Source organism: Cygnus atratus, chromosome 1, assembly GCF_013377495.2.
Source record: "Cygnus atratus isolate AKBS03 ecotype Queensland, Australia chromosome 1, CAtr_DNAZoo_HiC_assembly, whole genome shotgun sequence".
In the NCBI taxonomy this organism is placed as follows: Eukaryota; Metazoa; Chordata; class Aves; order Anseriformes; family Anatidae; genus Cygnus; species Cygnus atratus.
The window spans coordinates 100,817,996-100,835,078 of NC_066362.1; the positions used below are offsets into that span (position 1 = coordinate 100,817,996).

At 39.8% G+C, this 17,083-nt stretch overlaps 1 protein-coding gene across 1 annotated transcript; it reads left to right on the top strand.

Moving 5' to 3' along the window:
- Positions 1 to 5,993: 5,993 nt before the first annotated feature.
- LOC118247767 (olfactory receptor 10AC1-like) lies at positions 5,994 to 6,995 on the top strand. Its single transcript, XM_035546030.1, has one exon. It carries the CDS (start codon positions 5,994 to 5,996, stop codon positions 6,993 to 6,995), a length of 1,002 nt encoding a protein of 333 aa, XP_035401923.1.
- Positions 6,996 to 17,083: the final 10,088 nt, after the last annotated feature.

Below are 17,083 nucleotides of genomic sequence, written 5' to 3' on the forward strand. Positions count from 1 at the left end.
TTCACTTGTCATTTTCTGTTTAAATCTTTTCATCCTCTCTTTCTTTATTTTCTGTTTTAGATTTGCCCTTTCTTTCTCCAGTTCTAGATCAGTTTTCTTTCAGTGACTTCATGTTTTTTTGACTAGGAAAAGCTTGCATGCTTATGATAGTATTAAATGATATACGCAATCATTTTCTTAGCAGAGATGCAGGACAGTGCCCTTGGCTGGGTTAGAGTATGAGTAAGTACAAAGAAGTGAAAAAGACACCTCACCTTTAACAAACCAAGAGAAGTCAGCTGCCAGGCTGCCTACCCTTCTTTCTTTATTTATTTATTTTTATTATTTTTATCGGTTGGTTTATGGTTCAATATTTTTTCCAGAGCGAGTTCCCTGGCAGTGTTTACCAAACCAAACAATAGAAAATCAATGGGAGCAAGGTGATGCTTTTTCTCATGAAGGCAAATTACTATCAGTCATCCTACTTTTCAGTTCCCAGGTCCAGGAAAGCTCTGTGTATTACAGAAATGAAGAAACACTGTTTCTCCTCAAGTCTATGTGCGATTGTTTCAGTGCCTTGCCTCTGTGACTTTTCTTGACTTCTCTTGACTACAAAATGGGGATCCACTACATGTTAAAAAATTTCTTTCAAGATGCTGCAGTTTCCAGAACCTGGCTCAGCTACACCCTGATCATAATCAGCCTTACTCAGTCACAAATACACTTTCTCAAATGATACTAATATTTATTTTCACATTACTAACATCAGATTGCCATTAAAGTGAATCTTACATTTCATTATTCACCAAAACTAATTCAAGAAACTCACCTTAAAACTGCCTTAACTTCTCTAGTCAGATAAGTCACCGTAATTTTTCTGAATAACAAAGAAGCTTCTACTTGTGAACACAAGTAATGCTCACCTGGCAACTTTATCATTTTTTTTTGTCCTTCTCGGAGCAGGCTGATGATTCACAGAAGCAGGTAGGCAAGCCCAGTGTTGCTTGTTTTTCTGAAGATGGACAGGAACATCCTCTGAAGTATGTTGCAATTGTTGATAGAAACAGATATGATGTGATTCATTAACCATACCTGGATTCCAAGAAACTCTTTATACAAATTTGGGCTAAGGCAGGCCAGTCCCAAAGCCTTGAAGGTATACTGAAAAAAAATCACAAACATTGCTACAGAGAATGCGGGGGAGGAGAATGGGGCCAAACTCTGCAGTAAGAAGGTGCATAACTCTAACATGCTCCAGACTCAAGGCATGCAAACATGCAGCTTTTATTAATCTATTATGAATTTGGCAAAGCCGATGCAGTGAAAATGCTGGGAACCTGAAAGATGTTGGCTAGAGGAGGAAGTATGGAGCCGCTCTGTCATTCATATTCTCTTCCTCTCCTGCAAGCTGCTTGTCTTGTTGCTGTGCATTCTGGCACTGGGATACGTACCTAATTCCAGGTAATGCTCCCCTGTTCAGTCAGTGAACCATGCTTTAGAGGTAATGTGTAGGTGTTTGTTGAAACATTGCAGGGAGGGGTAAGTTGCATGTTAATAACTGACAGCTTATCTGCACACACACAAACTGAAACAATAATTTGCCTTACTTATTTTAGTGTAAGGCCAAACACTGCATTAAAAAAATAGTGCATATTACTGCTGACTACGTGGTATTGGTTCCTGGGTATGTGCTTACTCACCTAGTTTCTCTTCTAGTCTATCAGCAGAAAAGGGCAAAGTGAATATGAGAAAGATGGAACCAGCTTTTCAAAATAGTTCCTTGTAATTATTTTTACATTGTTACTGAGGTAGCAGAATTTCTCCTGCAGTTTCAGTTAGAGAAGAGCATAAATATAAAGAAAGAAATAGCATGCAAAACCCTGAATTTTATTTTATAACACAAAGTGAAACTATACATAAGTTAATCAGCTGATGTTCTGGAATTTTCACAGAACTTGGTAGAGGGAGCAAAGCATTTGACTAAAACAAATGCTTTACTGTAAAGATTTACTTCCACTTATTTGCCAGGTAGAATTATAAAATAACCAGCTCCTGGCATTTACTCCAGTTGCAGCATCAAAGACCGACATGCCACAGACAGAGTTTCCAGGGTTGTGGCTTTATTGGTTATTATACAATAGTATCTAGAATTTCCATCTAGATTCAAAATTTAGTTTTGCAAATGCTTTAAGGATATTCTGTGCCCTGAATTGTTTACAACATCTTAAACAGAAGAAATGTAGGGGAAGAATTTGAAATAATAAAAAAGGTTTAAAAGTTGAAAGTAAAGGAAACAAACTGTGAGACACAGGAGGATAGATTCCACTGTCAGGCTTTAGTTCCACAAGTTACATGACAAGTTTAAAAAAGAGTAAAAAATGTTTAAATACAAATATGGAATTTAAGTTCTGTCCTATTTCAAAATTGTGACAGTACAGAATCCCAGTTACTTGCCTTTGAGGAACTCCACAAGTATTTCAGCTTGTGACAGTAAAGCTCCCCAGGTACACACAGTTCTTTCTGTTCCTGTCCATACTGGAAGTCTGATGAAGGTGGAAAAAAGTCATAGACTCAAAGAAATATTTAGGTGGAAAGGGACCTCTGGAGGTCTCTAGACTAACCCCCTGCTTCCAGCAGAACTAGCTCCAGAGCTATATCAGGTTGCTCACAGCCTTGTCCAGGTGTTTTGTGAACATCTCCAAACATTAGATATCCGTTTCTTGGGGCACCTGTTCCAGTGTTCAACTATTTCACCATGTCCTTCTGAGAGGGTTCTGGCTCTGTTGTCCATTTAGTCCCACAACAACTAGCTGAAGCCATCGTTTATATCCCCCTTTGGCCTCTGTTGTGGTTTAACCCAGCAGGCAGCTAAGCACTACACAGCACTTTGCAGCCCACTGTTTCTGTCCCCTCTCAGCTCCTTGTGTACCCCCGGCCTCCTCACTGTCAGGGTGGTGTGAGAAGCTGAAAAGTCCTTGGCTTAGTGTTTCTGCAACAATTAAAACATCAGTGTGTTATCAACACTATTCTCATCCTCAATCCAAAACATGGCACCATGCCAGCTACAAGGAGGAAAATTAACTCTATCCTAGCCAAAACCAGGACAGCCTCCTATTCACCAAGCTGAACAAACCTAACTTCTGCAGCATCTCCTTGGACATCATATGCTCCTCTTGATTTTGTTGTAATATCTCTTGTATGGAGGACTGCAACAGGGAACACTGTTCCAAATGTGATCTCATATGTACCAGATAAAGGGGAATAATCACTTCACCTCCTGGTCATTGTCTTGTTAATGCAGCCCAGTATGTGGCTACTATTCATGCCGTCTTCCTGGGTCGTGTTCATCTTGCTCTCTACTGGAAGGTTTTTCTCTGCAAAGCTCCCAATAGTCAGTCCCTAGATTGTACTGGTGCAAAGGCAATTTTGTCTCAAACTGACCATGCCATATCCATAAAATACTACAGAAGAACATTTTTTAATTGTAGATTTTCTCTAAATCATGTCCTGGGAAAAATCTTAAGTACCGTAATTATATGCTATATATGCCAAGCTATGTTAATGGAGATAGTTCCATTTTGCCAGTCAAAAATGTTGATGTTGCCTCTCTTTACTTACATGAGCCTACGGATTTCTTTAATGATTCCATTGTAAATGACCAGGAATGATTGTAGCAATGGCAATAAATATAAATCGGGTCTGAATAATCTCAGTCATTGCTGAACAGTGATTTCACCTGACTCAGTAAGAAATAATGGGTTGTATGAACTGGTGAAAATTCCACACATAGTTCCAGAGGCTGTTTTGAAGCTTTTGTATTTGTTTTACTTTGCTTTTAAGTGTGAGTTTGGTTTAAACATTCTCTTGATTTTGAAGAGCAGCAATGGATTCTGTTAGGTAAATTGTTGCCATTTGGGGTACAAACCAGCCCAATGAATAATCAGATGCTTTGGTGGAAGCAGCAACAACCCTCAGTGAGGATGTTAGAACACTGTTTTCCTCTAAAGGTTCACCTATATCTTGTTGATTGGTTTACAGAAAAACTGCAACCCCCCTTTCCTTGGGAGGAATGCAACTGCCTGTCATTCATGTAGGAGGGCAGAGACGGTGGTGGAGAGAAAAGACCTCTGTGTTATAAAGTATATAAGGAAGTCGGTCTTGTGGAAGAGAAGAGATTATGATTATTAAATGCTGAAAGAAAACATTGGCTCTAGGGAACACTCACAACAAGAGGGACTCCAGACTGGGGGAGAAACCCAGTCAGCCCAGACAGAACAGGGCACATCATCAAGAAGAAGAAGTCTGTATTTTCTTATCTTCTAACCCTGAGAAGGTATGTTGTCACTGAAGTGATCAACTCCAAATGAAAATAAGGGAAACCCATTTTCTCTCCACTCCTTTGTCTTGTGTTTAGTAGAATACTCTTACAGTCTTAGCACCTGGAGTGCAGGGAGCCCCAGCTGGTGTGCAGTGATAGAGTCAGCAGTCTCGAGATCTATTGTTCTCTGTCAAGAGCTACTACTTACATTCAGTGCCATGAAAGCTTTATAGGCAGACTGTTTAGAATAGCTATTGTGTGTACGTTTTATGCTCCAGAGCAGAGATTTTATTTCTAGCTTTGCACCTGAGGTTATATAACTGTAGATGTTTTCATTATTCACTTGAGTCCCCAGATGTCTTGAATCGTGCAAAGGTGTGTAGGCTTATCAGATTCACTTCCTCAACTTTATTGATAATTTCTTTCTGGAGATGTCTTCTTTTCAGGAAAATCCCTCTCTCCAACTAGTATTTTTTCATCAACTTCATATTTCTTCTATTTGCTCTTGATGGCATTGGAACATTTCATGTAATTTCTAACTTCTTTCATATTTAAATATTGATAGATTTTTCCTGTGAACAGAAGTCTTCAAGGAATCTCTGGTTTTATTCCTGATTTACAGTCAAGTGTAGAAAGAATCAGAGTCATTCCTTGTAATAAATATTACTTTACATGCTGTGCACATGAGCAATGAGCACTGCTCACCCGTGACCAGTATATGTAATTTATTACTATACTGCTCTCTATGTCCTTATATTTAATAGATCTTTTCAACATCAGCAGGTTTGTTACACTCCATATTCCTAGGAACTTTCTATTCTTCTTGTGACAACCATTCCCTCCAAGTCCAGGTTATTAGGTTTGTATTAAAATAAATAAATTGTTATACAAAGTATGTTGCCATGGACATCTTTGGGTTTGAGTTTGGAAGTGTGTTTATGTTACTCTGATGCCACAAGCCTGAGACAGGCAAAAAGATATAAGCAGACAAAATATCATCTCAGATTTTGTAATCCTCGTGTTTAGTCATTGACCTCTTCTATGTGAAACTCCATTTCACTAGGAACTTTGAGACAAATCCACCGTGGGGAAGTCAGGAGTCAGTCAGTGAACACCTGAAATCTCTTTTAGTTGGAGTCAGATTGTAGAACAGAAGCTCCAGCCCACTGTCTGCTTTCCTTTTATATTCCTTTATATGTCCTTTTATATTCCTGGCACAGATGTAGAGAACTGCAATATTGGTGTGAACAGAGGACAAATGGGTCTGCCTGGGATTGGAAGCTCCTGAAGGAGCAGCAGAAGAATGTCTGAAAGAAGGGCACCTAGGTATTGATAGCAGCTAGATTAGTAGGCCATCAATGTCATAGTCATCAACCTAAGAACAATTTGGAAGAAGTGATGAAGACCTAACAGCTGATATTCTTTACCATCAGTTACATGGCAAAGAATCCTGAGCAGATCATTTAGGCACAAGTACCTTGGTGGTTGTGAGAATAAGGATGTGAAAGTGTGTGAATACGACCAAGTAAAATGAGTTTTGTTTTAAAATGAAACCACTTTCCTCCCCATAAAGTCTCACAATGAGCTTTACTACATTGGTTCTACACTACTGCAACATTTTTTCCTACATGGAGTGAGTTGATTGCCAGGCATCAGGTCAAATTCAACTATCTCCCTTCTGTTTCTTTCCCTGTAGATGCCATGTGAAGGCTGCATGGAGAGGGACAATGAGAGCACTGATGCAACCGTGGAGTTCCTCCTGCTTGGCTTCTCTGAGCTGCTCTGTCTGCGGGTTTTCCTCTTCCTTATCTTTCTAATTGTCCATCTGGTCACACTGGCAGGGAATGTGATGATCTTCGTCGCGGTGGTTATGGAGCCTTCCCGCCCTCCCATGCTTCTCTTCCTCTGTCAGCTCTCTGTCATTGAACTCTGCTATACCTTAGTCATTGTCCCTAAGGCACTCCTTAGCCTGATAGTTGTGGATGGCAGCACCATTTCTTTCATTGGCTGTGCTGCACAGATGCACTTTTTTGTGGCACTTGGTGGGGCTGAATGCTTCCTCCTGGTAGCCATGTCGTATGACCGCTATGTTGCCATCTGCCAGCCACTTCACTACATAGCAGTGATGAATGAGGGGCTCTGCTTCAGGCTGGCCGTGGCATGTTGCCTGGGAAGCTTTGCTGTTGCCCTGGGGTTGACAGTGGCTGTTTTCCGCTTACCTTTCTGTCAGTCGCATCGAATCAACCACTTCTTCTGTGATGTCCCTGCTGTGCTGCACCTGGCCTGCACTCAGAGTTACACCCCTGAGCTGCCCCTGCTAGCTGCCTGTGTGCTCCTCCTGCTGCTTCCCTTTCTCCTAATCCTGACTTCTTATGTTTGTATTGCTGCTGCTTTGCTACATGTCACCTCCTCCCTGGGAAGGAGTAAGGCCTTTTCCACCTGCTTTTCTCACTTGGCCATCACCTTGCTGCACTATGGTTGTGCCACCTTCATGTACATTCGTCCTAAGTCCAGTTACTCACCAGCTCAAGACAAGATGGTTTCTCTGGTCTACACCAACATTACTCCACTGCTATATCCCCTTATTTATAGCCTGAGGAACAAAGAAATCAGAGGGGCTCTGAGGAAAATGTTGAGGAGGAAGAGAGTAGCTCAGCTGAACTCGGATACTATCAGGGCTGTGACAGGTGTGTGGTAAATTTTATTAGAATAAATATGCTTGTTGGAAACAGCCCCATAACTAGGTTAGGACCAGATTCTCTATAGACTTCACTATAACAAATATCCAGGCAGAATTCAACATGCATTGATACATTTATGACAAAATGACTTCTCTGCTTCTAAAAGAAAGTCTTTACCTACCTACAGGGAAATTCTACCGATTTGTAAGGAAGAAGAACTTTGATGAGTTTGTGATCTCACTTTTGTGATCACATACATACCCATGCTCACATTTACAGTCATATCAGCACACTCAAAATATCAACACAAAATTATTTACAGCTGCTGTATTCTTTTCATTATTTTTCTTTCAAGATGAAAGTAGAAACTGGAAAGTCAATAAATACTTTTAGACTGGTAAGTTTTTCAGCACAAAACAAAACAACAACAACAACAACAACAAAAACATAAAACAAAACAAAAAACTGAAGACCATTATTAGAAGGTTACAAAACGAAAGCCACTGCTTTGAATGAAATAGAAATTAAACTATGGTTTCTCCAAATTTATTGAAAGACTGCACTTCTAACATTCCATCACAAATGGAAAGATCATCAGTGTAAACTCATCTTACTTTGAATTATTTTAGATAATGAAAATGAAAGTGCCATGGATTTGACAAGAGTATGACTTTCCTATGCCCATTTAACAGGAAAGATCCTTCCTTTTACAGGAAGATACTTTAGGTTTGTATTGTTTCTATGGAAACACAAAGGCTCATATACCGATATTATCATACGACTTTTATCAGGAAAGGCTGTACGATATAAATAAGGATGCCTGAGGAGTATTAAAATCTATCAGCATTAAGTCTAATAGTACCACTCCTGCACGTATTGTCATTTATTTAATAAAACCAGTGAGAGTTCCAGCATATGCTGGACTGCAGCAGACATAAGAGTCTGAAATGTGCACAGCAGTGTTATTTTGTGTGTTTCCTACATGTAGACAGGACAGGGTGATTCAGACAAATTAGGAAAAATCAGTTTTGGACAGGAAGAGGGGTAAAAAATCAACTTCATTATTTTACTTAATACTTCAATTTGCATCATGCTTTAAAGCACCAAACAGACTCTATGATTCAGATCTCACCTCCTCAGTAAGATTACTGAGGAAAAAAAAAAAAAAAAAAGGCTTGCTTTTGTCTCTCTGTCTAATCCAAAGGTAATTCAGCACCCAATTGCCCTTAAATCTCCCTCTTGTCAAATTGAGGGAGCAGAATGATATTTCCTTTCTCTGAGCTACAATCATTAAAAATTATGGTAAGTGGACTTGACTAACATAAAAACCTGCACTGTAATGGAATAAATTAACTTGAAGCTATCTAACAAAAGAGAAATGTGAAATTTAAAACTCACATTAAAGGCTGTCTTTAAGTCGACAGTCTAGTCAGGCTAAAATATTAACAAAATGTTGACTCTCATGTCAATGTATTTTACTAGTTACTAGTTACTAGTAACTAGTTACTGCTGTGAGCAAAGTTTCAGCGGCATTATTTAAAATGATCAAAGTATTAATGAACATTTTATCACCTTCTAGGTCTTTCAAAAATGAGAAGGGGAGGATCTCAATAAAAGCACAGTATTACTAAATAAAGAAGTACATTACAGAAGTACTTTGAATCAAATCATAGAATCATAGAATCATAAAGGTTGGAAAAGACCTTCAAGATCATCTGGTCCAACCATCCCCCTACTACAACACTATTAAAGAATTTAAAGATAGTAAATAATTGTAATGAGCAAGAGACAAAAATGGAGCCTTAAATTCAAATTCTGTCAAGTCAAATCAAGCTTTGAAGTTAGTTCAGCTGTAAGCAGTGGGCTGGACTAGAGACCTCCAGAGGTCCCTTCTGAGATTAGTAAGGTTCTATGGCAGAGGTTTCTACCCTGCTTTTTAGGAGGTATTGATATGCTTGTGTACCTAGCAATAACACTAAAGAGCAGAAAGACATTACAGTTAAAATGTTAAGAACATTGGTAGAGGCCCTCACATATTTCTGGCAGTTGTAGGGATGGAATAACAGAGATATAAATGTTGTCTGCTTCTAGTTATGAGAAGATAGCAGGACTGTGTCTGAAGCTAGAATTATTCCTTGTGGACAGTTATTGATCAGGGGCACTTCAGGAGACCTGTCCTTACTGTAAGGATATGGATGATGCCTTTAGGAGGGATGACATGACTGAAACAGCACCCATGCTAGACTCTCACCTCTGTAATTCTGAAATATATGTCAGAACCACAATAAACAGTAGAGAATTTCTGTGAAGACAATGTCTTTACCTAGTGTCCTTGCAGATGAATAGAGCGAGGAGATATTTCAGAGCCCAAGACTACCCCCCATCCTACCTCCACCAGTATGCCCACACAGATTCACAGTACCCTCAACCCCTCTTCAGTGCTCAGCTGTGTTGAATGCTGGGCTTTCCTGTATAGACCTGTAGAAAGGACTCGAGAATGAGAGTGGTAAGAGGGAAGCTTATGATGTAAGAACGGCAAGAACGTATATGAGATATCAGAATCACTTTCTTTTTAAATGTCGTTTTTCAGATTCCAGGAGCTACCTATGTCCCTTCCACACCCCTTTCCCTCCACCAACGTTACAAATGTCTGTTTCAGTCCTGTTGACCCAAAACACTGTATGCTGAGAGCTTGAGAGTGCCCAAGTGAAGTAAGACAGCAAAAACCTTGAGCTAGAGCAGGAGTACAGAAAGAAAATGAGGATTTTAAAGTCCTTTTCAGAACTTCACAGGGAATAACAGGATCCAGTCAGGCAGTGCAGAGTTAGATTAATGCATATTTCACTTCCAACCAAAGGTGAATAGGGCAAAGATCTTTTCATGAGCATCATAACTATCTGGGTGGATAAGGTCTCAAGACCTCCCAGTGTGTAAGTATGATTGGGGACTTGCTTTCCACAAATGGTCCTGTCCTTTCTTGGAAGGAAGATGCCTACATCCTTAAAAGTGCAGAGGCCTGAGATGGCAAACACAGGTGTTATGGAGTTTTTCCATGAAACCACTAAGACATCTCTAAGCTTCCCTTCATGGTTTTCATGACCATAAAAACAATATTCATTCTTGCAGTTAATTTTGTCAAGGCTACCATGAACAAAGCATTGGATGAGTACAAAGATCTCATCAGTAGTTGAGCACCAGAGCTCAGTCTGTAAGCTCTTAACATTTAAGGCCTGTAAAATCGCATCAGTGTTGTCCCTGTGCTCAAAACTGAAAGGGGTTTGGATGTGATGGCAGTGATGTTGAGTAACACTCAAAGTACTTGAGGCCCAGTACCTTCAATGGTACATACAAAAGAGGTACCTACACTTTAGAAAATACTTCAGAGATGTATCTTGTATGCTACCTACCATGAACACTGACACTGGTGGTTTACCAATTGAATCTCCCTTTCAGTGTAGTGAAAGCTCCTTTTTTTTTTTTTTTTTTTCACTGTCATGCTTTACTGACAACACAGGTAAGACATCCGGGGAAGGTCCCAGATGACTGGAGACTTGCTAATGTGACGTCCATTTGTAAGAAGGGTTGTAAGGAGGACCCAGGGAACTACAGGCCTGTCAGCCTAACCTCAGTGCCAGGAAAGGTGATGGAACAGAATTCATCTTGAATGCAATCATGCAACGTATGTGGGACAGGCTGGGGATCAGGCCCAATGAGCATGGGTTCATGAAAAGCAAGTCCTGCCTGACCAGCCTCATCTCCTTCTATGACCGGGTGACCCGCCTGGTGGATGAGGGAAAGGCTCTTGGTGTAGTCTACCTAGACTTCAGCAAGGCCTTTGACATGGTTTCCCATAGTATTCTACTGGAGAAGCTGGCAGCCCATGGCTTGGACAGGTACACTCTTTGCTGGGTTAAAAACTGGCTGGATGGCTGGGAGAGTAGTGGGGAACGGAGTGAAATCCAGCTGGTGACTGGTCACCAGTGGTGTTCCCCAGGGGTCAGTGTTGGGGCCCATCCTCTTTAATATCTTCATTGATGATCTGGATGAGGGAATTGAGTGCACCCTCAGTAAGTTTGCAGATGACACCAAGTTGGGGGAAAGTGTCAATCTGCCGGAGGATAGGAAGGCCCTGCAGAAGGACCTGTACAGGATGGGTTGATGGGCAGAGGCCAATGGGATGAGGTTCAACATAGCTAAGTGCTGAGTCCTGCACTTTAGTCACAGCAACCCCATGCAGTGCTACAGGGTTGGGGCAGAGTGTCTGGAAAGCTGTGAAGAGGAAAAGGACCTGGAGGTGTTGGCTGATGCTCACCTGAACATGAGTTGGCAGTGTGCCCAGGTGGCCAAGAAGGCCAATGGCATCCTGGCCTGCATCAGGAATAGTGTAGCCAGCAGGACCAGGGAGGTGATCGTCCCCCTGTACTCAGCTCTGGTGAGGCTGTACCTCGAGTACTGTGTTCAGCTTTGGGCCCCTCACTACAAAAAGAACATCGAGGCCCTGGAGCATGTCCAGAGAAGGGCTATGAAGGTGGTGAAGGGTCTGGAACACGAGTCCTGTGAGGAGCGACTGAGGGAACTGGGGTTGTTTAATCTGGAAAAGAGGAAGCTCATGAAAGACCTTATTGCTCTCTACAACTACCTGAAAGGAAGTTGTGGGGAGTTGGGGATTGGTCTGTTCTCATAAGTTACTAGTGATAGGACTAGAGGGAATGGCCTCAAATTGCACCAGGGGAGGTTTAGGTTGGAAATTAGGAGAAATTTCTTCTCAGAAAGAGTGGTTAGGCATTAGAGAGTTGCCCAGGGAGGTGATGGAGTTACCATCCCTGGGGATGTTTAAGGAAAGGTTGGACTTGGTGCTTAGGGACATGGTTTAGTGGGTGACATTGGGTGTAGGTGATAGTAGGGTGATGGTTGGACCACATGATCTTGAAGATCTTTTCCAACCTTAATTATTCTGTGATTCTATGATAGATTTGATTTCTTAAAAATGGTTCCTCTAAATAATCAGTCTCCTAGAAGTATTAAATGTACTTGAATTAAAAAATATTTCCTTATTTTACTAGAAGTCTAAATATCAAAAGTTTACTATAGAAATGTGTTTCTGTTATGGGCTAGGGAAGTTGAAATTTTGCTGGAAATCCAGTTCTAGGAACATGGAATAATTTTCAGCATAATCACCTCCCCTGGACAAAGGCATGTTTTCACAGCTTATCCATCTTGGCTTACATGGAAAGCGAGTCCACCAGCCTCCCTTCATTTGTATTCTTTAAAAGTTTAGCAAACTGAAGATAATCCTATGGTTACCCAAACAACTTCCTTTGTCCTTTGATCTGAAGCAGGAGGAAAGCATCAAGGTGAAATTAATACAGCTATTTGCAACAATAGAGTTGCAGCCAAAGTAAATGAATATGTGGATAGTATTAAACCCAGAAAATGGACTCTAATACCATGAAGGTGAAGGGCTGTCAAAAATGATGATTTTATGTATTGAGAAAGGACCCATGTTTTCCTTATGTTTATCATTCAACGTGCCAAGGTCGATAGTCATATTGAATTTACTATGACAAAATATAGAATGCTACAGAAGTATATCTTTCACATATTTATAAATAGATTTACAGAATAACAGATGAACCCTGCCTGAGATTGTTTTGTTCTATTGTATGAAATTACTTACCCAGCATACAAAATCTGGTAGAATCTTATATCAAAAAATAAAGTCTACACTCCTATAAACAGGCAAATAAGGAATAAAAATGCATAAGTAATCTGACCTCCCCTGCAAGAATATATATATATATATATATATTTAGAATCTAAAAGGTTTTTATTTTCCAACCGTGTGATTGTGTAGGCCTTAAGTTCCCTTTAGTGGACTGCCTCAGGAAGCAAATAGGAACACAGGACAGGAAATAATCAGAAGACCAAAGTGAAGTTGAAGAATGAGGTGAAGCTCCATACCAGCATATATATATATATATATATATATATTTTCAGATTCAGTTTCACTTTGGTCTGCAATCATCTAGATCAAAAAGCTGACTGCAGGCACTATTCATGATTACAGCACTGTACCACTAACCCACAGCTCTTGGTTAGAAATATCCTGTTATGCTCAGTTATCTTTTAGACAAATTCAGGAAAAAGTGAGGACAAGAAGGTCAGTACCCACCTAAACCGTACTGTTGGCTTTACCTGCACAAGCTCAAAGCTATAAAACTGTTTTTAAAATTGGTCTGTAAAGCTGAGGGAAGACCAGGTGGCTCAGCAGCACATAGCCTCTAGCCTAGTCACTGCGGAAAATCAGGACTTCCCAAACCTATGTCGTGTTTTATTGTGGTTTTGGTCTAGAGTTGCTTTCAGCATTCAGTTTGGTTTCTATGTTTTGACTTAATTTGGAGTTCAAGCTTCAAAATTCAAGTGGGAATTTGAACTGGGAAGAGATTTGACAGTGAGTTGGGAAGATGTTATTGCAATCAAATGCTCTCATTCCACATGCAAGGGAGCAACCGGTCTGTTTCAAGTATCTTCTCTTGATGTCAATAAAGAAATCACTCATGATGAACACAGGTTGTTAACACAGTGACCAATGGAAACTGTTTCATTCAAAGGACTGCAGGGGTCTGTAGCATTGCAACATCACAATTATGCTACGACAGAAAGAAAAAAGGACAAGTTTATTGAATTGACATTGTTGAGGCAACTGTAATTTGTCAAGAAGAGGACCATAAAGATAACTGCAAAACTGAAACAGAAAAAAAGGCTTTAAATTTTCTATTAATAAAGTAGAAATCAAAAACTTGATTAGCTCACATGTTCAGATGTCAGGGTACAAAAGTAATTTAAAAACACACTACAAAAGTGACTAGTGATATGTCTGCTTACTACATGTTTTGAATGGTAATTATTTTTTCCAGTCTTGGTGAGGTATTTTTTCTCACTTAAGTGTAATTAATCTGAGAGCGGGAAAGAACATCAAGAAAATATATACAAACAACAAATTATAGAAAGATATGTACTTGTTATGCAGAGACTATTCTTGCATAATTTCAGCTATGGTTCATTTACTAAAAATATTATAATCCTCATTTCTATAACCTAGTTGAAGAAGTCACGAGCATCTCTACAGAAGTGAAAGTTTTCTGGGGTCAAGTTTTATGCTTATGCTTAAACATATGCTGTGGGTTTTTTTTTTTGTTGTTTGTTTGTTTTTTAGTAACATTCAAAGAGAAAATGAATCTTGCCTTTTTTTTTCCTCTTTTTTTTTTTTTTTTTTTTTTTTTTTTTACTCCTGTGGGGTCAGTAATCGAAGTAATAAAAAAGTGAAAACTTAACACCGCCAACATAAGTAAATACCTTCAAATGTACTCAGAAACCAGATGCTCTCAAAGAGGAGTGTTTCATGTAGAACTGCACTTTTTTTGATTTGTAAGTATATAATATGCTATAATACCTATTAGAAAGCAATAAACTCTTGTGACCTGGAATTGTACTTGTTAGGGTAATTTTATGAGTGAGAACATGAATCACACTATATTATGTCTGGGTTTGGATTGCTTTCCACTTATGTATCCAAAAGGTAGCAGCTTAAAAGCAGAGGGATGTTTTGCTTAGTTTTTCTCTTATTACTATTATTATATTACTTTTTGCAGCTGGTCCTTCAGTCTCTCATGGCCTCACTGTGAACCAAAAGTGTTAACTTGGAAAAAACAAACAAACAAACAAACAAACAACACAACAAAATCACAGACATCACCAGACAAAGCTGCATCACCCTTGAACTAACTGTAGTCTTGGTGGGTGAGATGGGCTCCTCTCTGGTCCTGCCACACCACCTTCAGGCAGACGAGATCTCTAGGGCTCCACACCCATTCGACCACCAGAGGGAGCAGAACTGGTATTTGAAAGCAGGCGAATTTTCTCAGGTGTTTTCTGGTGAAAAGAAAGGTCCTCCTTATTTTCAAGTGGTACAGCAATTCAGCTTATTCCGGTTTTGAAAGCCCAGTAAGATCGTGGCTTATCAAGAGACAGAAGCCAGAAGTCCCGCAGTTCATCTGATTGGAGTTACACTGGCTGTACCAAATTAGGTTTCCAGCTACGGCATCAATAGATAGAGAAACACCTATGAGTATGTAGCTGATGAACAAGTAAGTGGAGTTTTATGCAGGGATACTGAAATTCCATTCTCAGTTTAGTCATTCCCTCTGGTAAGCTTTCTCTTTAAGGTGAAGTATTCATATGCTGCTGCTTTCCCATTTTGATTGAAGCCCAGGTAAGGAGTTGTCTACATTCCTGGTGGCATGCACATGTTTGTTTATTTTATAGTGATCAAAGAAGCACAAAAAGTGGGAAGTTACTGCTGGAGGTCTCTAGCCCAAATATCTACTCACAGCAGGGTTAACACCAAAGTGGTACCAGGTTGCTCAGGGCCTTGTTCAGGAAAATCCTATACATCTCCGATAGTGTTTATCTCTAGATATGGGAGAAAAAGTGAGGGAGTGTCCCCTGCTTCTACTGGGACAAGCAATAAAAATCAAAACCCAGATGTACACACTGCCTCTATCAACCTCATTTGTTCCTTTGCCCTTGTTTTTCTTCTCAAGGGAGAAAGAGAACCAGCTTGACTACTCATGCAATCAAGTCCCCAGGTCCCTAAGTTAGAATCACTTTGTGATCAAGAAGGGTCACTTGTGTTCCTTTGTAGGAGCATAAAATATCTGTTAAAAAAGGCCTGAATTTCTGGATGAAAAGTAGTCCACGTGCAAAACTAATTTAATAGTTGAAACCACTAGATGGTAAGAATCTATCTTCTGCAGACTGTCTGAAGTCAACTGTTTGAAATATTCTAAGGTAATTGCTGGTGGGGTAGAGCCAGAAAACTTTCCAAGGTAAAAAAGAAAACACTAGAATATTAAACTGTGGTCATGATGGTGAGAATAAGAGAGAGGGGACGCAAATCCTCTATAGGGAATGAAACATAAAAACTGTGTCTACTGAGCTCTACAGAGCTGTCATGGATTTTTCTTAGAGCTGTAGAGTGAGTAGATAAAAGAAATGAATTAAGGCCAAAGAACAAGGGCCTGATTCCATCTACCAAAAGCATCTCCAGAGCAAGTTCTTCCTTTATACTAAAGTGAAGCTTGTTGCAGAATGTGACCAGGGCCTCTGGGAGCCCCATATATATCTATGCTACTGTATCTTACTGAAAGACAGTTCAAGGTGCACAGATTCAAGATACCAATACTAAAGGCTGACTGATGTAGGGATACTTTGTTAGTCTGGGAAGTGATACCAACTGGGGAACTCAGAAGATTGTTTCTAGGTTCAGTTTTGTTCATGATCTAGAAGGACATTTAATAGCACAGTGGTGAAATTCATAGCTCTTTCTAAAATGTGAGGTACAGCAAACACAGGAAAGAAAAATAAGAAACATATGGAAGAGTTCTGTCTGAACTGCATTTTAAAAGAAGCACATCTTAATTCTGTCTTGGGAGTGCCTTATTACTGTCCCAACATTACATGAAGACAAGACCTGGTGCATAACATTCCTCCTCACTTCCCTCACCACAAGCCCATATTTCTGTAGGAGGAAAGACCAGGTGTGTTGTGTATTGCTATTTTCCACCTAGATAACTAATCTCAGCAATACACAAAACAGGACATGGGAAAACAGAAGGAAAAAAAAATGCCCTGCAATCCAGAAATACTTTGAGGGTCTAGAAACAGGGGATGAGAATCAACCCAAAGAAATGCTGAGAGTGAGTGTAAAAGATTCAGTTGTCCTCTTGCCATCAAAAAGCATATCAGAGATGCACAGCTCACTGGTAAGATATGACTATTAAAAGGTTTTGGAGGTGTAAAGATAAAGACTTCCTGAAAATAAGTTATTTTATTTTATTTTTATTTATTTATTATTTACTTTTCACTAGACACTAAGGGAATTAGCTTTGTCCAACAGTTTACAAAAAAAAATCCAACATTATGATGCACAAGAAAAAGCATTCCATCAATGAAATACTTTGCGGAGTTGTATGGAAAATTCACATTATACTCCACTTTATTGGGTACAGCCTCTGTGTAGATTCCTTCTCTTTCCCTTAGGACC